We start from the raw sequence: 23510 nt of genomic DNA, 5'->3' as shown, positions 1-23510 counted from the left end.
ACTGCCTGTTGTTTAACCTTCATCTATGTATAGCAGGTAAAAGCAACAAGCCTTCTGTCTCTGTAAAATAGACTGCACCTTGAGATGCAAAGTGTTTGTTGGCTAGATTCATGTTCTATATGTAGTTTATTAGGAGATATGCATAGTTATTTTAATGGAAGGGTGATTAAATATTAATGGGAGATTTGAGATCCTCTCTCCATGTGTTAGGGTTTTCCAATGAGTAATTTATTGTTTTAATCAGGAAACACATCTTGGATCCTCTCAAATCCCACGCCAAACACAAAGACATGCAGTTCCTATGTAAGTGTCTGATCTCCTTCTTTATTAGAAATTAAATATTAGCTTCCTTTATTTTTTTCTCTCTCTAAGGAGTTAAAATATAAAACATCTAATCCTCGACCCATTTAAATCAAATCTATTTTTCTGAACGTGTCAAAATATCTTAAACTATAAAAATAAGAGGGATTATTAAAATATAAAATATAAAAATTATCGTCCTTTAATCGTTTAAGAAATATTCAATTCAAACTATAAATATTAAAAAATAATCATCATTTCAATTCTTTAATATGTATATTTGACATTTGACATTGAGCTAATTATGTCATTTTCATATACATAACATTGAAAGGAACATTTGGAGCTTAGAGACAGACACAGAGAGAGAGAGAGAGAGAGAGAGAGGAACATCCAGCTGCTCACTTTGACACTTGTTTCTTCCTACCCCTGTTTGAACGATTGACACAATCCAGCTCAAAATCCGGAGGGACCCACCTTTGAAGAATTTTTGGTCAAACTAACTCTCTCCCAAATTTTATTTACCAAAATAAATGAGCAAACTTAGTACTAAAATATATCTATTTTATCATAAATTATTGGTATTTTATTTGAAGCAGGAAGTGTTAATAAGTTAAGTTCATCGCCTTGTTTTGATATAAAGTTACTGATCTAATCCATATTTCATGTTTAACTAAAAGAAAAACTAAGGCAAAGACTTAATTAAATTTGTTTACTTACTGTAATATCGAACAAGTCGATATGTTTATATTATATTAAGTTTAACAAATAATTTATTTTGATTAATAAAATTTTGGGAAAAGAACTCCATCAATGAGCGGCGAAGGACGTACTCTCTTCTTCTTTGTGTCGGCAGGGGAATAATAAAAAGTAATCTCCCTCCATATCTATGACTTATTCTTTTCTTGTGACAAACCATGAAGAAGAGACTACTTGAGAGTATTCTTATCAACTTTATAATAAATTAGGATCCCACGAACACAAATTGAGAACCTTGTATGAGTTTGAATTGGATTGCAAAGGAATCATATGATTCAACCTTAATAAGAGAAGGCACAACTTTATCTTTGATTGATGTAGAAAGATTAACGTTATCAAATCCATTAAATTGACATCAATTTAATCATCTCGTGAGATGCCGATTCCTCTTAGTTGATTCACTTAATACAGCAGAACCAAATTACACTGCATTTATAATGTAGCCTTTAATGTGGAAGAAGGTCACATGATTTGGACTTTTTTTTGTTGTTGTTGCAATATTAGATTAAACTGCTTTCGGTGAGAATGATCGCTATAAATAGTCAGCAATTTTTCACTCAGATGTAATATATAACTGCGGAAGAGATTAATAAAGCAAATTTGATAGAGCTTTGCTGATAAGAGCCGAAAGAAGCCATCTTTATGCACAAAAAGCAGCAGAATCCTTGGGATAAAGCCTTTGCATTTATTCAGACTCCTCTTCTTTAATCTTTCGTAAACAGTAAGTAGCAGTAACAACTGGCCATTAAGAAACTTGGCATCTCCATTACAAGACAAACACCTCCTCCTCCAGCCGCAGCTGGCGTTTTCAAAGCGCCCATCTTGCGAATAGTAACCCACATTGCCTCCCCTGCTTCGTTTCTTAAACACCCACTTCCCGTTTCTACTGGAATCTACCCATCTCACAGATATATAAGGCCTTGGCCTTTCTTTCTTTCTTTCTTGGGTTGTCCTTGCTCCGGTTTCTTAGATCCGTTTTCCGTCTTCTGTGGTGCATCTCCTTCCTCGTCGTGCTTCTGGGTGTGAGGAGGGTGGAAGAGAACGGACCCATGAAGGCGTTTTGGGTTCTTGGGTTGTTTGGGTTGGTTCTGGTGAGGTGGGCTGATGGCTTTGGCTTTGAGGAGTGGAATGTGAGTGAGGTGCGGCTTCAGACTGATGGATTTGTGGGTAGAAATCCTTTGCTTGTAGGTTTGACTCTCATACAATCTGCGGCCGCGAAGGGGGCTGGTAGTGATCTTGCTCCCTTTCCGATCATCTTTTGTGGTTTTTAGTTTAACTCTATTTTTGGACATTATTTGGTAGATATAAATTTCGATTTTTTTTTGGGTATTTTAATTAGTAACGGCAACTCTTTTCTTTTCTTTTCTTTTTTTCGTCCTTTTGTCTATTATCTCCTGTCATATTTGGTTGTGAGAATGCCTTCATTAGCATTTCATTGATCAAAACTTGACTGAGTAAAGGGCTCGTCTTTTACACAGCAATGAATCTGGCTTTTTAATTCAACTAGTTAGTTGTAAAGGAACTAGGGAATGAATAGACCAACAATTTGATGTTGATTGACATGGAACTGTAGCTTGAAGATTTTATGGCACCTGTTTTCTTTTTCCAATTATACGTTACATGAGAAAAGAATTCTGATAATAAATAATGTTTCCGGCCTTACTCCAGTGACTTTTTGAAAAGCTTGGGATGTTTGATTCAATGCTATCATCAGTGTTAGTGGAATTATTGGTTTTTTTTCTTTCTTTCTCAGAATTGGTAATCTATGAAATTCCTTTGAAATTGATCCAATTATTGTGAGCCCACATATTTTCCATCTGTAATTAAAAGCTTTGGAAATTGAGGGAGGTTGGATTGTCTGAAATATTTGTGAGCATGGCTCACTTTTTTTATATGGTATAGTGGTCGTAGTTGTGGTTGATATATCTGATACTCTCTTTGGTTCTTTCAGTATGCATGGATGGAAGCTTACCTGGTTACCACCTACATCGTGGTTATGGATCAGGGGCAAATAGTTGGCTAGTTCAACTTGAGGTGAGGGTACTTAGAGAGTAAAAAGTAGAGCTAAAGTCAGATTCAAGTAGTATACTGTCAGTCTAAATTACATTGCATTGTGATATCTAATAAGACTTCGGCATCATTTACTTTGTATTCCACTGCTACTCCTTAGGGGGGAGGCTGGTGCAATGATATGAGTACTTGCATTTACCGCAAGACGAGCCGCCGTGGTTCATCAAACTACATGGAGAAGCAGTTACAGTTTAGTGGAATATTGAGTGACAAACCCCAAGAAAATCCTGGTTCTTCTCAGATTCTTGTGCATATATTTCCTCTTTTTGGACCATTTTATGATATTATTAATCTGTGATGACTATCTAGTTGGTTCTTCTACTTGCTCTTATTAGTATTGTTTTTGTTTTCTTTCCAGACTTCTATAACTGGAATAGAGTGAAGGTTCGCTACTGCGATGGTGCATCTTTCACCGGTGAAGGCTATAATGCGGTTGGTACAACTATTTTACTTCCGTTATCATAGAAGTATACTTGCATTATATAAGGGTAAGTCATGATTCATCATTTTTCACATCAGTAAATTTATAGTGTTCAAAGATTCTTCTTTGAGGGATCAATTAGGTGGGATTAAAGATCCATCATGAAAAAAAATAAAGTTTCTTGTTAACCGCTCTTTGAGGTGATAAAGAACGAGAGGTATGAAATCTCCAAGTACCTCAAGAGAAAATGAACAGTTTCAGTCACTTATACTAGAGGCTAATCTCAGCAAGGGGGTGCAAAATGTGAGGAAGAGAAATTTGGATACTTTGACTATAGAAGACACACATTAGAGTTGTATATGAAAATGAAACAATGGAGGAAAAAATACATATGTTACTTCCAAAAGGTACTGATGAGGCCACATAAAGAAAAAATTGAAGAACTTATAAAAAATGAAGAATACATTAGCAAGGTCTTCAAAACAACATGCAATATTAAGTGATGGAAGGCGATTAACTGGAATCATCTGTATTAGATTGAAAACTGAGAAAACTGTTTCATTTATTGAATAATTATTAATTGCAGCATTTACCTTTTAGAAAGATGAGGACAGGATCACAACTGCACAACAAATTTTGTTGGAATCTAGATCTTTCTCATCTGGGATGTAATTAAGAGGAATATTAATCAAAGTTGGAGACAGGTAATTCCAGTTTGTTAGAGAAAGCAATAATCAAGAAAAAAAAATTATTTGAGTAGTTTCAAGAACATTAAAATGAAGAGAGAAACCTGGATGATTATACAGTAAATATTAAAACGTGCAGGAAGATAATAATTTTCTCAGCATATAGAAAAGGAGTTTTTCAAAATTCAAACTTCTAGTCGTTGAGGAATGATGAGGACGAGAAAGGTAAAGAGATGCACACGAAGAACAATGCCAACATTTTAGTTTCCTGTGAAGAAAATAAGGAATTTGAGTGGTAAATGTTTTGTTAGGGTATAACAGCTTACAATTAGTGATTGGTTGTCGATAGGTCATGCTATATATGGACGATAGCATATAAAAGAGGGTGTCTTGGTGAATGGAAGTTCCTTTAAATGTTACCAAGACAAACAGAGATAATGTGGAATGCAACAGATTTAACATTTTCTTGATAGTTCGAAATGTAGCTGGAGAATAATTTGTTGCTGTTGGAAGATTTTAACCTCCTTTAGTGGCACCATCTTTGACTGAATGATTCAGTTTGGTGTTTTAGGATGATACTTTGACCTTTTCTTTTGTGGACTCATACTCGTACAGTCAGTTGGAAGCATAATACAAGTGCGTGCCTTTTTAACTTCAATTCAAAAGTGACACCATGCCTGCAGCAACACCTCATAAGCTGGATTATGTATGAAGCTCCATGCACACAGAAGATCTAAAAAGAAAATTGAAGTTTCCTATTGTAATTTGTTGATCATTTTACTGACACTTTCTGAATGAATTTCAGGGTGCAGGCATATATTTCCGAGGTCAGCGCATCTGGTTAGCTGCTATGGAAGATCTTATGGCGCAGGGAATGCGTTTTGCTAATCAGGTTACACCCTACCCACAGCCAATTTGTTTGATAATTCTTTTGGCAATATCATTTTGTATTATGGTTGTGGATAATTTATATTTCTAGGCTCTTCTTTCTGGATGTTCTGCTGGGGGTCTTGCTGCCATATTACACTGCGATGAATTTCGGGCATTATTTCCTAGACGCACACGAGTCAAGTGCCTTGCTGATGCTGGAATGTTTCTTGACACGTATGACTCAATATGAAAGATATATGACTTACAAGCTATGGCATATTCTTTTGTGTATTTGTTGCTCACTTTCTATTTACTCTTCCATGCCTTTTTCTTTCAAACTTATACCGGATATCTCTTATTTCACATCAATGCTGACAAATATTTCTTGATTCCCTTCCACAATTATAGTGTTAATATAGCTGGTGGGCGGAGCCTAAGATCCTTCTTTGGAGGTGTAGTGCATCTACAGGTATCCTTGTGATATACATGTCTGGCTTTTTCATGTTAACTATTAATAAATTAGTTTTGGACTTAGAGTAGCAACCTCTCTTGATGGCATACTTAGTTTCATATTTCAGTTTTAAGACATGTCAGGAGCTGCCTTCCATAGGCTTATTTGTTTCTATTCTCTCCTTAGAAGCTCGTGTATATTTGTAGGGCTCAGCAAGGAATTTGCCGAGAACCTGTACTTCCCGCATGGATGCAACTTCGGTAGGATTATTTTCCCCAGAAATAGCTGATAAAAGAACATAAAAGGTCAAAAGGAATTTCACTTTAATGTTTTCAAATTCCTGTTTCTGCAGTGCTTCTTTCCGCAGAATGTGGTGGACAATATTCAGACTCCACTTTTTCTTCTGAATACAGCATATGATGTGTGGCAGGTGACTTTATTCATCAGTACTTGCTTATGTTTAATCAGTTACTACAAAAGTACATGACAGACCAGCAACATAATTCATAAATATAAGTACAAATGTAACAAATATTTGTCGTTTTCCTTTTTGTTTATCTTGGCAGCTTAAGAACCAGCCTAGACTGATCTTTCTCTAATTAATGCTCTTAACTTCCAGATCCAGCAAAGTCTAGCCCCTAAAACAGCTGATCCTCATGGTTTTTGGCAAGGATGTAAAATGAACCACTTGAGGTGCAATGCCAATCAGATCCAATTTTTGCACGGTACTCATATCAGTTAGATTTTTATCTCTCTATTAATGAATCCGCTAGCTTCAAATGACAGACAGTGCACATTGGCTCCTTCCACATTGCAGGTTTCAGGAGTCAAATGCTTAATGCCGTAAGAGGGTTCTCCAAGTCAAGACAAAATGGCGTTTTTATAAATTCATGTTTTGCTCATTGTCAAAGTGAAAGGCAGGACACGTGGTATGCAAGTAACTCTCCACTTATTGGGAACAAGGTACGTTATGCTGAAGGAGTTTATTCAATTCCATATAAGTTTACTATTCATTATTTGGTAGTATAATTCATGATTTTCTGGGTCCTGTATTAGATATCGACAAACTATATAGTCTTAGTTCTTAAATACTCATGACATAGTGACTAATATTATAATTTTTATATGATATTCTATTATTTTTTGCATCTTACAATCTTATATAGCATTTTGACCATTTCCTTATAAGTTTAAAACATATGCGTGCGGATATATGCATAGAACATTTTTTGTTTTGACAAAGATATAGAATATAGATAACTATATCTTTTATATCCTCAATTTTCAAGACTTACTGAATCTGTGTGTCGTATCAACTACTATCAAGTTGTGTCCTTGTCCCTTGTTTTGTTAGCATGATGAGGGTTATCCTTGTGAACTTCCTTCCTTGTAATCATATATTCTTCTTGTTACTGAGAGAAGTACTGAACATTTGTCTTTGTTATCCTTTCATCAGAATCACTAAGCAAAGGGTAATGATCATGTGTCTTTCCACTAGTATCTCAGCAAGAAATATATTAGTTGCTATATTCTGAGAGGTTATCTGACAGTCATTATGACCAATAGAAAGGGAAATAAGTATAGTGTTTTAAAAGTATAATGGTCTCATTGCTTAGAAGAATTGTTTGAGACCTTCCTTTGAGTGATGTTCTTCATGCATAATCCTCTCAAGATAGGACCATAATTGTTCTAGTGATCAAATGGTCTATGAATTAGACAGAAAGTGCAATAGTTGACCAATATTAGAGAACATAATGAACATGATGAAAGAAAAATCATATAACCAGAAAGTGGAAGAGTTGAACTCTAGCAACCTTCCTCAATAATTGGTAAGAAACCCATAATTTCAAGCCTATAAAGTACAATAAGATCTCTCCTTAGAAGCAGAAATAGATATCAGTCATAAACACCAAAAATGTTAGTTAATGTTTCTTTTGGCATTTAAGATCCCAGCATAAAATTTTAACTCCACAGAATATATAGAAAGTAGGTTAAGCTACAAGACCACCTGGCTAACCCAGAACAAGTGCTGCCGTATCAAATGCATGTGTTTGTCCTGTCCCCGCCAAAGGTGACATGGTTTGAAAGCCATCCTTTGAACCCTCATTGGTCTTCTTCATTCGTAAAAGAAAACAACATGACAATGCAAGCAGTTAGTTGGGAACTTGAAGCATTTGTTGTTGGATACATTCATGTTCATCATGGCAAAACAGTCTCAAGTCTTCAGAGATCTTCTTGAAGTATCTTTCCTTTACCATTGCAAAACATCCATAGATGTAGCTTCATTGGATCAGTAGTTGTTTGTTCATCTCATCATGTTTATAGGATGAATTGACCAACTTCACATTTGGAACCTGATGCTTTCCGGATGTGAGATTTATCTTAAGGTGTGGAACTAGTCAACGAACCAGTGACTTTATCCGCCAATAGTAACTAGACTGAAAAGCAAATCATTTATGAGCAAATATTAAACTAATAAAGTTTGCTACATTATCTGCAGTATTTAATCTTTGCTACTGTTGAAGTTCCCTGATGTTCATCATCTTCAACAGAAACAATCAGATGAACTTTTTAGCTCATTCTACATTTCCATTAACTTATCCTAATTCACGAAATTAGAATTTATATCTCTTACTTGTCTCATAGTGCAGCCCTTCTCTATCAATCAGTTATGTATTGACTGCTGATCTGCAGGGAATAGCAAAGTCTGTAGGTGACTGGTACTTTGATCGTTCAGAAATTAAGGCAATAGACTGCCCATATCCTTGTGACAGGACATGCCACCATCTTACAAAGAAGAATCTTATGTCTAGAAGGAATCACAGAATTCCTTAGTTTGTTTTCGCAAGTAAATGCAACTAAATGTACTCTTCAAGGATAAAAAGCATGTGGAGGTGAAAAATAACAAGCATCGTCTATACAAGAGAGACATTGCCTTGCATAACTATTAGCAAGGATTCCCATGCTGATAATTGGTTCACAAAGAGTGTGCTGAGTACCTGGTTCGCACGGGGCGTGCCAAAAAAATAAGAATTAAATGGGCTAAACAAGATTTGGGGAGACTTTTGAAAAACTAGGCTCTTATACCATGTTAAACAATTACCTAACTCAAGCTCTCAAGCTTAAGTTGTTAGGCAACAGATTAACACTGTATATCACACCTTTGACAATAATGATATTTCTCATACAGAATACAGCTGGGAATAACTATGAACAAAATGTTCTTTCAATAGAAAATTAGAAATTTTAATGCTTATAACTGCACTTAAGGACTTCAAAGATCAATTTCAATTAGCACATAAGTTTCTATGGAGCGTGACAACTAGAATTATCTCAAATATCTTCATTGATGATCCTATAATAAGTCCTCCATGAGGCAGTAATGGCTAATGCGAGAATTCAGGGTAATTCATAAGCTACTAACATCATTAACCAAATTCCAGTTCTTTAAATATTTTTAGATATTTAAATGCCAAAATAGGTGTGGTAAGGATTATATGTTGCTGATCCTGTGCTTATTGGATGGCACATCTTCTACCGAGGGCTTGTTGACAGGAGAAGTGCTCTTCTACCATGATATGAAAATGAAAGGTGAGACAAAGACGAGGTGGAGAGAGATGAGGGGAATCAGGAGAAAGGATTAGGGCAATGGACAAAAGAGGGAAGGATTAGACAAAGGGCTAGTCAGGTTCAAGCTGAACCCGACCCCTTAATCTCCTTCAATCTCTCTCTCTCTCTCTCTCTCTCTCTCTCTCTCTCTCTCTCTCTCCCCTTATCTCCATCTCTCTAACTCTTCTCACTCCTTGCATTTTTTGTCGCTTCCCCTTTATTAGAATATAGAAGATTAAAACAACAATTATCTTACAACTTAAGCTTTTAAATAATTAGTAAGTTAATATGGTCTTAGAGTAGAGGGTCCTAAGTCTGAATCCTGTTAAGACTTTGTCATTTAAAACGTCCCTCGAGACACTAATGTAGATGACTGTAGAATCTCCAAGATCCTCATATTGTAACTCCAATGATGAAGTACATCTTGACAAAAACAATATCTCCGATTCCAATAAAGCTTATAAGGTTTTGATATGGAAGATCTTGAAAGCCTTCCAAATGAAGTAGCCCTCATTTCCTTTATATAACTAATAAAAAACCTTTTCAAGCAGACTAGGAAATCCTAAAAACCTATTCAAATATTTTAAAATACAGCTTCAAAAGTTTCCAGAACTGTTCGGATGTACGAAAGGACTTGTCGGGTGAACATGGTACTGTTCTTCCATTCGAACCACACTGTTCATCCAGTACAATACATCCCTTTGAACTCTTTAGCAGATTTAGCTTTTTTACATTCCACATTTTGTTGAACAATGTTACAACTTATACATGATTAACTAGGGAAGATATATCATAAATAACTTTGTTTCATCAGAACTTCTTCTAATGTGGAGTTCCTTGAGAATTGCATCCAGAACCTATGATCCATTGCATATCGTTGCTTGGTTCTATAGGCTCCTTGTAAATGCTTTTGTCTTGAAACTCTTTTCAGCTTGTGCCAATATTATTTAAGATCTTCTGAATTCAGAAGCAGCTACAAAGGGAATTCTCCAACTGATTTCTTGTGCCACACCCAAATTTTGCGAATGTTTATATTGTAGAATAACAGTTGGTTCCATTGACATCTTGATGATACTGAGTATACTAGTATTCTAATTTAATTTGTTCAGAATGCAAATCTGACTCACAAAGAACTACACAGAAAGCAGTTACTTGTGAGAAAAAATATACTACAAGAGAACACAAACTACTCAATGTTTCATTTCATCTGAGATGCTCCGTAATGTAGCTGAATGGGTCCTCCTTCGCCCCATCTCTTTTAATAGGTGGATGGATGTCTTCAGCTAGAGCTAACAGTCTAGCTGTTATAACGTATTGAGTGTTCTAAAAATTGTACTAAAACCTGGAGCTCAAGAGATTTGAAGGTTGTTACTTCTGCATTCTTTCAGCTAGAAGGATATTGAGACTTCCTCAGTAATTGTTTTGACTTTAGCTTTGATAGCTCACTAATATCCTGTGTTTGATATGAACATGTACTTGCTATAGGCTTATTATTGCAACTCTTCTTTAATCTCAGCAATTTTCCTACTTTGTATTTCCAATTCTTGTAGCAGCTCTCTTAAAACTTTGGAATTAGAACAGCTTTGTTAGAAACTCGAGAAAACCAGCTAAAGTGCAGATTCCTCACTAGCTTGTAATAAGAGATAGTAGCATAAAAACTAATTATCAAAAGTGAACTAATGACAGACAAACAAGTGAACTATAGATCTGCTACATTACATAAGAATGAACATAAGTTTCGAATAGAAAAACAGATGGGTGGCCGAGCTTCCTATCAGGATTTGCTAAATTGCATGTAGGTACTTGAGTTTGAAACTTCTAGAATCTCAATCTTTCTTGTTTTGCATCATCTCAGGCAGGACACGTTTTTATAGTTCATAGTCTACTATATGTTCCCATATAGCTTTCTAATTGTCCAATTTTGTGACATCCTTCTCTTTAATGTGGTTGATTTGCAGAGAATTGCAAATGCTGTTGGTGACTGGTATTTCGATAGGTCAGAGATAAAGGATATTGATTGTCAATACCCTTGTGATGGTACCTGCCATCATCTTATATTCAGAAAGAACTATTAAATTATTCTTTAACCTTTGCCATTCATATGCTTCAATTTCGCTGGGGATAAGAAGGTATACAGAGATAATGCAAGTTTCTCGCTTGCTCTAGCCTGCAAATGCATGCCAGACTCTCATTCATTCCATATTTGACTCTTCCAGTGGAAGAAGGTTATAGAAGCTTCAACATTATTGTTGTAATATCTGCACATTGCATCAAATTACAAATGTAAAGACATGAAGTAAGAATATGTTCTAGTATCTGCTTTTCCAGAATAACCTGGGAGATCAAAATGTCAGTTATATGACCATTTTTTTTTCCTTTGAGTTCTCCGAAGAGTCTGAAGAACGATGCAGCACTGAGAATGATCAATAGGACAACCGGAGTTTTCTATTCTGGTGGCCTTTCTGCATTAATTTCATTAGCAAATGCAAAGCTATCTAGAATAAATAATTATCATTAGCTCTTTATTAGTTTGTAGGTTGTAAAGTCTCAGATGGGGCTGCATTGCAATGGACACTCATGACTAAGCTGACCTAGTTTTTATCATCTCCACCGCTAGCTATCAAAATTGCAAAAATTGAGCTTCTTTTCCTCAAGAGAGGAAAGGGGTACCGAGAGCCACAACTCGGATCAGCTAGGGTTTTCCTAATAGAGCTTCTTCTCCTCCAACCCTAGTAGTGGTGTTTGGAGGACGGGAGAGGCTCACCGGCAAGGGCGGGGGTGGTCATTGGACACCGACAGTGATAGTGGAGCTTGAGAAGGAGAGCTTTACATTAGGAGGGAGGAGAAGGAGGTTAACCACCCTGTACACGCACCTACTCACTGTTAATTGTGTGTGCAGGGTGGGTGGCAGCTCTGCACCATGGTAGGGATAATGTTGTCTTACAACTTTAGATTCCATAGATTTAAAAGTTGTTACTTTTATATTTATTTGTCGTTAGGGGAGGCAATTGAGTTGGGTCATGATGTTGCAAAAACACAAAACACTTTTATTAAATGAGTCAAAATTATTAAACACTAGTACAACCCGCTTATTAAGTGAGTTACCCCAGGGTGGTAAAGTTAATCCAATCATAGAACTCGATAAGATAACCCTACTTTTAAATAAGTTTAGGTTTAGTCTAATTGGATTCAGGTTATAAACTAATTAACATGTCTAACTTGATTATTTTAGTAGTTATAGGCTTCTTGTTGCACCTCTTCTTTCATCTCAACTTTTTAATTGCAATAAGTCTTATTTTCCTACTTTGCATTTCCACTTCTTGCAGTAGCAGCGCTCTGGAAATCTTGTAATCAGGATTGCTTTGTTTAGAACCTTCAGAAATGTCAGCAATGCTATTGTAAATGAATGACTCGTCTTGTATTCTGGTAGCCTTTCTGGATTAATTTCATTAGCAAATGCAAGGCTATCTAGAATAGATGCCTCTGATGAATGCTGCTTCACAGTTAGTTGTATAAATGTGGAAATCAAGAATCTGATTAGCTCTTTGTTACCAATTGGAAACTCATTATGTTGTTTCTTTTATTGAGAGAATGACCGTAGTAAGCGATTTCATTTCAATATCAAGAATGCGCTTGCGGCACGAGAATTATATCAACCTGTGAGCTCCTAGATGATAGGGAGTCGCAGGACAAGTTATGAGCAGAAACATTGTTTGCTCGATAAGTAAAACCCACTATGTTGTTTGTCGTCGATGATTGCTAAGTAAGTTGTGCGACTTGTTTAAGAGTCATTGTATTATCTTTTTACTGTTTTTTTGTGTATAATAAAGTCATTCGCATATGGGCTTTTAAATTAAAGAAAATTTGTAAAAAGAAAAAGTAGCATTAAACATTGTTGACCTATCTTTACAAGAAAGCAAGAAAGTCAACAAATATAAACACCAAATCATCCCATCCCATGTAGAAGGGAACAAATCCCATCACTTGATGGGATCTAGGATGTGATTTTCTAAGTTAATCTACTTAGATTATATAGCAAAAGGCAGTAAATAATAAACGAGATAGAAAACTCAAGATGATTGCGACAAACACCACAAGATTTTTACATACGGATCATCTTTGTGGACATAATATAACTTACAATTCATCCCACCACTCAGACACTAATAATTAAAGTTCTTTTACTCGCTAAATCTTATAATAAAATACTCTCAGTGCTATCAACTCGGTTAGAACTAAATAAGTTAAAACTCCTGCAAGATATTGACGTAGATGGATAGATGCAGACACTCTAAATTCCTCACACTGCAGCTCTCGTGATGACAAGAATAATCTATTCTCTTTTCTCTAAGACGAGATAATCTTCACTCTCTTTAATTTATATAGGTTATAAAAAAATATTCTTCGATCCTCTTCATATTAAACACGGTATTATCTATCCATTCAAATGTACTGTTCATTCTCATACACAATAATTTATCTATATCCATCAAATATAGTTTTTCGTACAGGAAATTGCAAACATATATTACAAAAAAATAATCTGACAACTCCACAAACGGAGATCTCAAAGCACAAACTCGATCAAACAATCTGGACTTCTATCTGGCCTACTCCCAGTGAGAGTTCATACAAGGGAACAATCATCAAAGATGCTACTTCAAACTAAGAAAATAAACTAGCTAGCACTCAAATTATTCTACGTGTATTTTGCTCATGCATATGCATGAATGCAGGGGCTTCAGCTACCGAGACGGGAGGCGGACGCCAGCGCCACCGCCTGAGCCCACGTTTTGAGCCTCTCCTTCACCTCTTTTGGATCATCCCCTGCTTCAAAAAGAGCATAAGATTATATATATGTTTATATGTATATATATCAAGGAAAATAGTACAAAGTTTCTAATTTTTTTAATTTAATTACACTTAGCTCCTGAATTATTACCCTTTTTTTTTATATATTTACCTCTTGATTTGACCTTGATCTAAAGAAAATTCTTACTTCGGATAATCTAGGTAACTTAAAAATCTATGTAAAGGATAGTGGAAAAAGTTCAGAATGCGATAGTTGAGATGTTGTTTATAATTATCCCTTCTTTTAAAACAAGGAAAAACCAGAGGAGATACAAATATTAAAGCTATTATATTACCAGGGCCGGAGATCCCCCACCCATCGCCGGGCGAATCGCGGCCGTCGGTATCATCTACGCAAGTGATCTGGACCCTCATATCGCAGGGCAGCCCCAGGCCGAGATCCCTGCATGCCTTCACCTCCTCCACGTCCATGCACACATGCCCGGCCTGCAACACCACGTGCTTCCTCCGCCGCCGCCACCGCCTCTCGCCGCCGGAAAGCAACCACCGCACCTCCGTGTCGCTCGCATAGCCTTTGCTCGACGCCGCCACAGAGCTCCGCCGGTCCGGCGTCCCGGGTCGCGACGCTGACTCCTCCTCGTCTTCGTTAATGGTACTGATCACTGTTGCCTCGTAGGACGCCATTCTTTTGGTTCTTTGACCCAACTTTAGAGTGTATTAGAGATGGAGATTGGTGATAGAGGGATACGAAAGAGAGAGAGAGATTATCTGAATGAATGGAGAGAGTTTGATGCGGACTATTTATCGTCGTTCCTGGATTTAATTTACGGAACTACCCCTTATAACACAATCTCTAGTGTGCTATTTGTTCATTAATAAGTGTCAGAATCTTTTAAAAACTCTCTATTGTCGTCGTTAAGATCACAGCACCGATAATTCCACGTCTCGTTGGCTCGTCAAGCCGACGGTCAAAATGGAGAGGGACCGTAGCGTTGGCGTCATCAAGCACCGACATCAACACGACCGGTTCGGCTTTTCAGGGGGGGCGGGGCCCGCTCAAATGCATACGTGGCCTAATTTAGAATGGTCAATGAGCTGGAGTTCTTATCCTGGGGCCAGTGCTCCGGTCCCACTAGGAGGACGTGTCGACGTCCGCACATAGAGCTCTCGACGCGTGCTTCCAAGTACTAGGATCATGAGGTGAATATAAAGGACACGTGTGCTCAGATTGTTTGCGAAAGTTTGGTGTTTTGTTTTTGTCCCGGTCCAGCAACATGATCCAATCAAACACGTACACGTGCTCGCTGTGAAAGGAAAATTTCAGGATATGCCTTATGCTTTGAATTTAGTATCATTTACACTCTCATTCTATCAATATCTACTTTTAATACACCAGAGTCAGTACGTATGTTATATGATTGACTCTAAGTCTAAATAATTATTTAATAATTTTGCTTAACGATTCGAGTCAGTTGATGGTTTGACGATACGGTTAACTTAAAGAAAGCAGCTTGGTAGTATAACAGTTTGAAGCACATAGTTTTAGCCTAAGTGTCACTGTATCTTAAGAAGCTAACTTATATCTAACCTTCTATTCATAATTTACGAATAAGTATCGAATCATTGCTCTTTTTATTTTTTAGCTTATCCTTACAGCCAAGAACATTGGTCGTTAAACATCTATAATTAAGTTAATAAATCTATGATCTACATGTTGATTGACTATTAAGCAAACAAACTGCATAATACTTTTTTAGGCATTAAATATTCATATGATAAAACTCTTTAAAGTTATAGATTGAACTAAAAGAATATTCATATATGATAAGATACAAATAATAATAGAGCATTGTTTCAATAAGAAAAAATAAAATAAGAAAGAGTATTTTCTTAATCTTTTGTTTGATCATCTGATTTAACAAGATTATCCCTAAGCTCACCTTTTGCTAACCAACCAACCAACTATTGACTTGGTCTCAAATTAATGATAAATGCCAAGCAAGCGAGACCAAAACCGTGTTTGCAAGAGGCTCATGAAGAATGTCTAAACTAATATTAATTGCATTGCAACCAAAATAATATTAAGATAATCAAGCCGAGCCGAGCCGAGCCGGCTATTACTCGGCTCGATCAAGCTCGACTAGAAATTGAGCTTAGCTGAGCTTGATCTTCAAAATAGGTTCGAAAATATTATGTATAGATATAATATGTGTAATATTTTCTATATTGTATTATATTATTATTTTTTATATTCTAAAATTTATTTAAATGGATTGTTATATACTCCGATGTTATTAAATTTTACTTTTCAAATACGTAGAGATTTCTATTAATTTATATTTCTATAGTTTAATTAGATCTTATTTTAAGTTTGATTTAAGCCTAAATTAAACTTAATTTCATTCAAGTTTAATCAAAGCTTGAAATTTGGCTTGAATTGGTTGAAGCTTAAAAAAGATCATTGATGGGATCATTTAAGCTTGAGCTTGGAATTGACTCAAAATTAACTCAAATTGAAATAATTTATGAGAAAATGTATCCGTGTGTATCTTTAAACCCTAGGCATGATTCTCAACCCTTTGATTAAGTAAACCAAAATACGCAATAGCAATCAATGAATCAAGCAAAAGTAATAAAAATCAAGATTTTTATGTAGACTACGAGTCCAAACTTGGACTAAACTAATCACTAATAAATTATAACAGTTTACAATCCTGACTTATAGATAGCTTGTCAATCTCACAACTTTATTTGATACAGCCTTGATCACTTGATCGCGTGATTCATTACTTTCCGTGATTGATTTTCAAACACAATAACCCTCAAAATTTATCTTCTATCTTGGTGGTGGTTAAAACGAATCCTTTCATATATAGATGATGGTAAAAAGAAGATCCCTATCAGTGAATATCAATGTTTCTTAAAAAATGTCTTCTCAAAATAATAATCAACGACACTTAGGGTTAGAGCATCCTAAGCCATATATATCTTATAAAGACAAGGTCAAATTCTAATCTAATTAAGTCTCACAAGTTTCTAGATTTCATTCCGTTCAAACAATTTGACTTGAATTTTTGTATCTTTAAACAGTTGCCAAGTGCGTTTAAACGGTCAAAACTATGCATTTATATCTTTGAATGACTTTAACCGTTTTCTGGGGCGCATTTAAAGGATCGAAATTATGTCTCTATAACTTGGAAGTCGGTATTTTTAAACACACTTCAAACAACATAACTTATTTGTTCAAAATTCGAAAATCTTTAAACTAAATCTTACTGACACTTATATAAATACTCATATACATAGATAAAAACTCTTTAAATATATTTTACACATCTGCCAATACTAAAAGCCTAACAATTTCAATTTAAGCTAAATTTATAAAGCTTGATCATAAATCTAGGATAAAAAAGCTAGAATCGATTACACCCCTAAAATTACTCCAAATGTCACCAAAAATCTAATTGGGTTGCCACAGTCAATTGCAGCTTAAGGATGAAGGCAGTTTGAAAAAACTGATATAAGATTGGAAAATTAAAACCACTAATCGCAGCATAATCTCATGAGACATATCGAAAGCAAATAATACACTGAACGTAGGACTAGCAACAGAGACCCACAAACTTTTTTAAAGAGTTCGGGCTTGGAGTGGGCCTGGCCTATCATATATATATATATATATATATATACCAAAAGGCTAACCCAAAAGAAAGGAGGTCACTTAGGCTGGGCCTGGAGAGAGAGGTGAAAGATGTATATGAAACTTGGGCCATAGCAACCTACCTATCCTTCATGTTAAATATAATATCAATTTTCATAGGAAAACTAATGTGGTACCAAACAATGCGATCAACAATAATAACCTAATTAATCCAGCCAAGAACAAACCCCCGCATATGTTATCATACTCCTTACCATACCACATCCTACAAATCAATATACCTAGAATTGAATCCACTCCGAGAGGTTTAGGAGAGACAATCTGGTCAGGTTTAGGTTGATTTAAGTAGAATCGGGTATAGATTAGGTCAAGGTCATGCTAACATGTAACTCGACTTATTTAGAGGTGCTCATTTGGCTCGACGGTAGATGCTCGCTTGGAGCTGGGCCGAGTTTAAGGGACAAAACCTCAGTCTTCCCTTCAATTGGGATTGTTCGGTTATGATTGGATTTATCCTCTCTCCTCCATTGGGGTTCAAGTTTCTCAATCCATATACCAACTTAAATGATCTTTGAGTTTGGCACGAGTCAGGCCTAGGCCCAAGCAAATGATTCGACAAGTGAGCACATTGGACCCTCTTTATTAAATGAATTGGAATTTTAAAATACGAACATGATATGCTTATTAAATTAGTGACATGACAAGATTGATGTAATCTATTTAGTAAATGGGTCGTGTTCATATAAAACAAAGACACACAGAATATAAATTGATTAGACTCTATTGCTTGTCTTTGTTACATTGTTGTAATTTGTATGTTTATAGAGATGTAATATGCCCCCTCAGGTAAGGGTTCTAATAGCTATCAGATAGATCTAATATGATCAATGAGAAGATTTGGATTCCTTACTGGTGAGATGCTTTCATTATGAATATTATATAGTACATTAATATGGCATGATTAATTAATTTCTAACACGATAATAAGTATGATTAAGCCACTTCCACTGAAGACATTTTAACAAGATAATATTTTTTGTGGATTAGGAGGGTTTATGGTACTAGCAAATGGAAGCTAGATGACAAACATTTTAACAAGAGTGTGAAGTGAACAGAGAAGGATAATGAGGGTTGATGATACTTTTTACCTATTTTCATGGCTGGATTATGAATGGAACAAGCCGTTGCATTTCATCGTATCACCTCTTTCCATTTGAAAGTTAAGATTTAAGCACAAGCCAAGGTATATCATCTCTCTTCCATTTGAACAGAGGAAGAAGGGAGAACAATGAAAAAGGAATTTGAGAAAAGGATAAAGAGTTAGGATTAGGGATTGGATACAACTTAAGTATATATATAAGAAATTAAACAAAAAAAATAAAATTGAATCGACTCTTGAACAATTACTTTTCATCCATGCATGTAGTCTGGTCTTGGTTAGTGATTCTACCTAATACATCTATCTCTCCATATATTTCTTGTTTCAATCTAGACTTGGTCTTGTATTAAGAAGGACAATAATCTTTCATTAGCATAACTCATTTTGGATTTTTCCTGGTGTTATTTTATAAGGTTTATTCCTTCAGTACTCCTGATGCTAACCAAATGTTTAATTTAGTACATATATATATGCTTCAGACAAGTTGCATTCGCTAACTTGTTACCTCAAAGATTAAAAGAGAATCATTTGGGTAGTTTGTCTAAAGTCTTGTCTTCTTTATTGAATGATGCATTAGTTCTAATCAGAAGAAACGTCCAATAATGCAGTTCATGTACTTTTTGTTCCAATAATTCAGTTCATGTACTTTTTTAGGAGGACAAGAGAAAGAAAAAGATTGTCGCTGTAGATTTCCTAAGTCTAAACAATCCATCGACGACATTGCGGTAGACGATAAAAACCATGCAAACCAGACCAAGCTCACTATCAGAAGTGGGGCATTAAGTGTTCCTCTCAAGATTTCTCTTGATTAGCAAATCTCTCTTTCTAGTCTGAAGTGGGTGTTAAGATATTGCCTAGAGCTAAAAGGGTGGCTCTACCACATGCCAGCCTTATGGTAATCAGAAAATTAAGGGTCACAATCTTCCTTCTATTAGGTAAAATGAATAGATCGACACTTTATCTTTGATAGATTTGCTTGCTTTCTTTGGTAGGAGGATGACAGATTCGCTTGACAGTAATAATTAGCACCTCTTTTGCTTGTCTGTAAAGCCTTTTAATGAAGTGGAGATTGAGCGAGTAGCTATCGGATGAGTAAACAATACGTGGACAGCAATTGATGCTAACTTCACAGGAACATTCAATAAATTCACTCAAAATATTCGCCTTCTTGATGACCAGTGACATGCAACGATGTTGCTACTTTAGTGCTATTGATGCTAAGCAAGGGAGAAATAGATTAAGACCCAATAAAACCAAAAGCAAATATTTAGTGTTCTTACAAAGTAAAACAGCAATTTGTAAATTTGCAATCCAACAACAAAAAAGAAAGAAAGAAAAAGTGAAAAGACGACTAAAGATTGCAAGCTTTATTCTGCACTTGGCCCCATTACTCCAAGGGCAGAGATGGTTGAGCTTGATCATTCAGCACTGCTCGTCAAAGCTGAAGAGGTTATGACGTTTTATGTCATCATGCATGCATAATTCTGTACATGAGAAATCAGAGGAACTTTTTTTTTTTTTTTTTTGTTATCACAACTCCTTTTCAGATTGGAAATTCTTTGGCAGCCAAAGATGCTCTTTGTATATCCTTGTCGTAAATTTCTGAAACATGGAGATGCTGCTGATTCTGATGTCCGGTATCTAATCCTCCGACTGCGAATTCGCTTTCAGCTTTGATGTCATCATACATAGACTGGTTTTGGTAATCAATTGCCGCGGATATAGGGAAGGAACCGTGAAGGTATTCTGACCATTTGATGTCCTCTGGCTCGCCGTCGAGTTGGAGATGAGAATCTCTATCTGAGCCTAATTCCAACCACGGAAACATGCCACTGTCGAAGAAGGAACTGTTGCTCTGCAGCTCAAATTCACTGCTGTTATTCCCACTGCTCCCACTACTGGTGCTAGGATTAGCAGCATCCCAATATGCCATGCTGCTAATACTATTAGAGCTTGGCAACTGACTGAGAACTGGCTTAATTGAGCTTGAAACTGATGGAATTGCAGTGGTTGTACTGCTGTAATTGAGCTCAGAATTCATAACATTTTGATCAAGCCACAGGAGTTGATCGTGTGCAGCTGTTAGCTTAATAGGAGTCATCTGGTTGCCACCACACTTGGAGCCATAACTTAACACTGGGAGAAAGGAATAGCCCAGAGAATCCGATAAGCCGCAGCTCGACGAGCTATCATGGCCGGCGACGAACCGGTCTAGGAAGAGTTCCTTCATCGGTATCAGTGAATTCTTTGTGGTTGACCTCTCACAACCAAATCTATCGAACACTGGCATTGGCATGCCTGCAGGTTGAGACTTAGGAGGAGGCGAGGGGAGGTCGCCGTCGCTGGACGCAGAAGACTTCCCGCTGTCGGCGGGCGCCCCCTTCTCCCCGCCGCCTGTGGTCTCGGATATCGGCTTGTGGGTGCTCGGGTCAATGCCTATCTGCCTCAGCTTCTTCTTGATTGAGGAGTTCCAGAGGTTCTTGATCTCATTGTCTGTCCTTCCGGGCAGCTGCGCCGCAATTTGAGACCACCTGATGGTGCGGTTGCAGAAGAGAATTATATCCAGCTGAAGGCCTTGAAGAATTTGGAAGTGAATTGGAGAAGAGTTGAGAAAAGAGAATTATTACTCTTACCTGTTTCCTAACGCTGCATGGAGCTCAATTATAAGGTCCTCCTCTTGCTGCGAGAATGCACCTCTCTTTAGATTAGGCCTCAGGTAGTTTATCCACCGAAGTCTACAGCTCTTCCCACATCTCTGAAGACCTGAACAACAACAAATTCCAACTCAATTCCTCTCTCTCGCGCGCTCTCTCTCTCTCTTTCCTCTGTAAATCTTGACAGAAATGCATTAAGAGTATAACAGTACAGGGAGTATGACCTGCTTGCTTAGGCACAGAGCTCCAGCACCCATGGCCATACTTGGTGATGTACTCCGCTAGCTTCTCATCCTCCTCAGGAGACCACAGCCCCTTCCTTAGCTTTTGCTTGTAGCAGCAGGAATGCCTTGCCATTTCTGGCGTTGGGGGCTAGCTGCAGGCACTTGGGGTCAGGTGCTTTATCAAGACAGAGATTTGGGCACCACTTTGTGTGAATTGTGGCCAAAGGAAGGGTTGTACATTGATTTTTATAGAGTTTGGTATTGATTGGCCTCTTGGGAGTGGTGTGGGGAATGCAGAGGACTGCAAGTAGCAGTGGAGCAGGGAATGGAATTAAGATAGGGGAAGGGTCTGGAACTATAAAGAGAGTAGAATAGAGAGAGAGAGAGAGAGAGAGAGAGAGAGAGAGAGAGAGAGAGAGAAGGGTCAGGCTCAAAGTTGGTGGGGGATTGAAAAGAGCTCTTCTTCCCTCTTTTTCTTACCTTTTTATCTAGCAGGTGGGTGATTTGGGGTTGGATTTCTTGTGGAGTTTTATGTCTGTAGATAGCTTTCTTCTCATCATTTTGTGACAAGTAATGTCTGGTATACCAGTGGTTGGGGATGGGGGCAATTGGTCTGAATATTTTTCCATTGCATTAAAAGGAGTAGAAAAGAAGCAAAGAGGTAGTAGTCATACATATCAGGCAATTAGTATACTGTCACTGAACAAGGTAACTAGCTTTACTTTTTTGACTCAGTTTTATATTCTTCGCCGCGAGAAACACATGCAGAAATAACGACGTACTTGGAAAAAGGAGTGTCGTAATTAAGTCTTGAGTTATTCTGTGGATTTCTTTTTACATTCTTTTTTTCTTAAGATTTTTCCCAGAAAATTAAATTACTTAAAAGAACAAACATCTTATGATAAGGAGAATTTATACAAATAACTAAACATATGCTCATATACTCGTAATTTGTTCTTTAGACTCATCCACTCCAATAAAACCCCTTGCTTTGTAAACAAATATCATTCCTCAAAAACTTTAGCTTAATAATAATAATAATAATATATATATATAAGAAAACATGCTGAGTAGTTTGAATATGAAAGCGATAACTTGCAAGAAATATGAGGTAGAACTTTTTTGGCTACACTTCTGGAACTCATTATTATCAAGAAGACTCAAAGATATGGATGTCGAAATAATTAGAATAAAATAAGGTGAGAGGTACTCAACATGCTGCTTCTTTTGTTTATATTCTCCATCAATGATTAAAAGTCCAAATTATTGTGATTCTGCTCATGTGAACAGGAACACAAACTGAGATAAAATAAAATGAGACGTTATTAATAAACATTTATTAGATTAATTTTTTTCTTTTTAATATTATCATCCTAGACGCCTTCCTTGTCTAATTGTCTCCCAAAAATGACAAATTTTCCAGTAATACTCCTTATATTACAAGAAATTAAGAAATGATATCCTTGGTCATAAATTAACGTAGTTAATTTAAACAGCTGGAAATTAGAATACAAGTTGGGGGTCTAATTATTATTATTATTATTATTATTATTATTATTATTATTATTTGTGATGTATAATTTTGTTATATGCCATAAGTTTATTTATTTATTTTTTAGCTCTCCTTGGCATGAGATAAAGCTCCTGTGGTCCTAAAATGGCGTTTAGTATTTTTTTGGACGGTCCTGATTGATCTTCGCCCGCGGGAGAATGCCGATCCGCCGCACGAAAGATGATCAATGGATAAATGGGCTTTAGTGGGCCCGCATTTGTGCTAACCACCTAGATGAGCACTTCCTTTTTGTTTTTGCCCCTTGTGTGTAGAATGACCAAA

The 23510-nt window shown here is 36.5% G+C and overlaps 3 protein-coding genes across 4 annotated transcripts; 1 reads left to right on the top strand and 2 right to left on the bottom strand.

The window, feature by feature from the left end:
• Nucleotides 1-1696: 1696 nt before the first annotated feature.
• On the top strand, nt 1697-11551 carry LOC140775935 (pectin acetylesterase 12-like). Of its 2 annotated transcripts, none has more exons than XM_073119435.1 (12): nt 1697-2286; nt 3011-3093; nt 3230-3359; nt 3488-3561; nt 5042-5128; nt 5216-5340; nt 5515-5575; nt 5764-5817; nt 5910-5987; nt 6177-6282; nt 6375-6520; nt 8252-11110. In XM_073119435.1, the coding sequence occupies exons 1-12, from the start codon at nt 2109-2111 to the stop codon at nt 8390-8392; spliced, it is 1263 nt and encodes a 420-aa protein (XP_072975536.1). In that variant the 5' UTR covers nt 1697-2108; the 3' UTR covers nt 8393-11110. The 2 variants fall into 2 exon arrangements, with proteins under 2 accessions (XP_072975536.1, XP_072975535.1); XM_073119434.1 differs by lacking the exon at nt 8252-11110 and adding an exon at nt 11125-11551 and having other exon boundaries at nt 1706-2286.
• A 2028-nt stretch (nt 11552-13579) lies between these two features.
• LOC140776099 (uncharacterized) lies at nt 13580-14765 on the bottom strand. The gene is made up of 2 exons (XM_073119674.1): nt 14314-14765; nt 13580-13993 (listed from the first exon to the last, which is right to left on the bottom strand). The coding sequence occupies exons 1-2, from the start codon at nt 14660-14662 to the stop codon at nt 13908-13910; spliced, it is 435 nt and encodes a 144-aa protein (XP_072975775.1). The 5' UTR covers nt 14663-14765; the 3' UTR covers nt 13580-13907.
• A 5251-nt stretch (nt 14766-20016) lies between these two features.
• Nucleotides 20017-22197, bottom strand: LOC140776705 (transcription factor MYB61-like). The gene is made up of 3 exons (XM_073120517.1): nt 21677-22197; nt 21432-21561; nt 20017-21329 (listed from the first exon to the last, which is right to left on the bottom strand). Exons 1-3 carry the CDS (start codon nt 21807-21809, stop codon nt 20342-20344), a joined length of 1251 nt encoding a protein of 416 aa, XP_072976618.1. The 5' UTR covers nt 21810-22197; the 3' UTR covers nt 20017-20341.
• Nucleotides 22198-23510: the final 1313 nt, after the last annotated feature.

Source organism: Typha angustifolia, chromosome 14 (genome assembly GCF_048772165.1).
Source record: "Typha angustifolia cultivar Huaian chromosome 14, ASM4877216v1, whole genome shotgun sequence".
Taxonomy (NCBI): domain Eukaryota; kingdom Viridiplantae; phylum Streptophyta; class Magnoliopsida; order Poales; family Typhaceae; genus Typha; species Typha angustifolia.
The sequence above is the reverse complement of the archived record's forward strand: the minus strand, read 5'-3'. Positions and strand labels throughout refer to the sequence as shown.

Excerpts from the sequence above, each read along its gene's own strand:
- LOC140776099 (XM_073119674.1), bottom strand. The coding sequence starts at position 14,662 with ATGGCGTCCTACGAGGCAACAGTGATCAGTACCATTAACGAAGACGAG. Across the intron at positions 13,994-14,313 it reads GTGGGGGATCTCCGGCCCTG|GGGATGATCCAAAAGAGGTG; the intron begins GTAATATAATAG and ends TTTTTGAAGCAG.
- LOC140775935 (XM_073119435.1), top strand. The coding sequence starts at position 2,109 with ATGAAGGCGTTTTGGGTTCTTGGGTTGTTTGGGTTGGTTCTGGTGAGG. Across the intron at positions 3,562-5,041 it reads CCGGTGAAGGCTATAATGCG|GGTGCAGGCATATATTTCCG; the intron begins GTTGGTACAACT and ends AATGAATTTCAG. Across the intron at positions 6,283-6,374 it reads TCAGATCCAATTTTTGCACG|GTTTCAGGAGTCAAATGCTT; the intron begins GTACTCATATCA and ends TCCACATTGCAG.
- LOC140776705 (XM_073120517.1), bottom strand. The coding sequence starts at position 21,809 with ATGGCAAGGCATTCCTGCTGCTACAAGCAAAAGCTAAGGAAGGGGCTG. Across the intron at positions 21,562-21,676 it reads CTCTGTGCCTAAGCAAGCAG|GTCTTCAGAGATGTGGGAAG; the intron begins GTCATACTCCCT and ends GTTGTTGTTCAG. Across the intron at positions 21,330-21,431 it reads CATGCAGCGTTAGGAAACAG|GTGGTCTCAAATTGCGGCGC; the intron begins GTAAGAGTAATA and ends CCGCACCATCAG.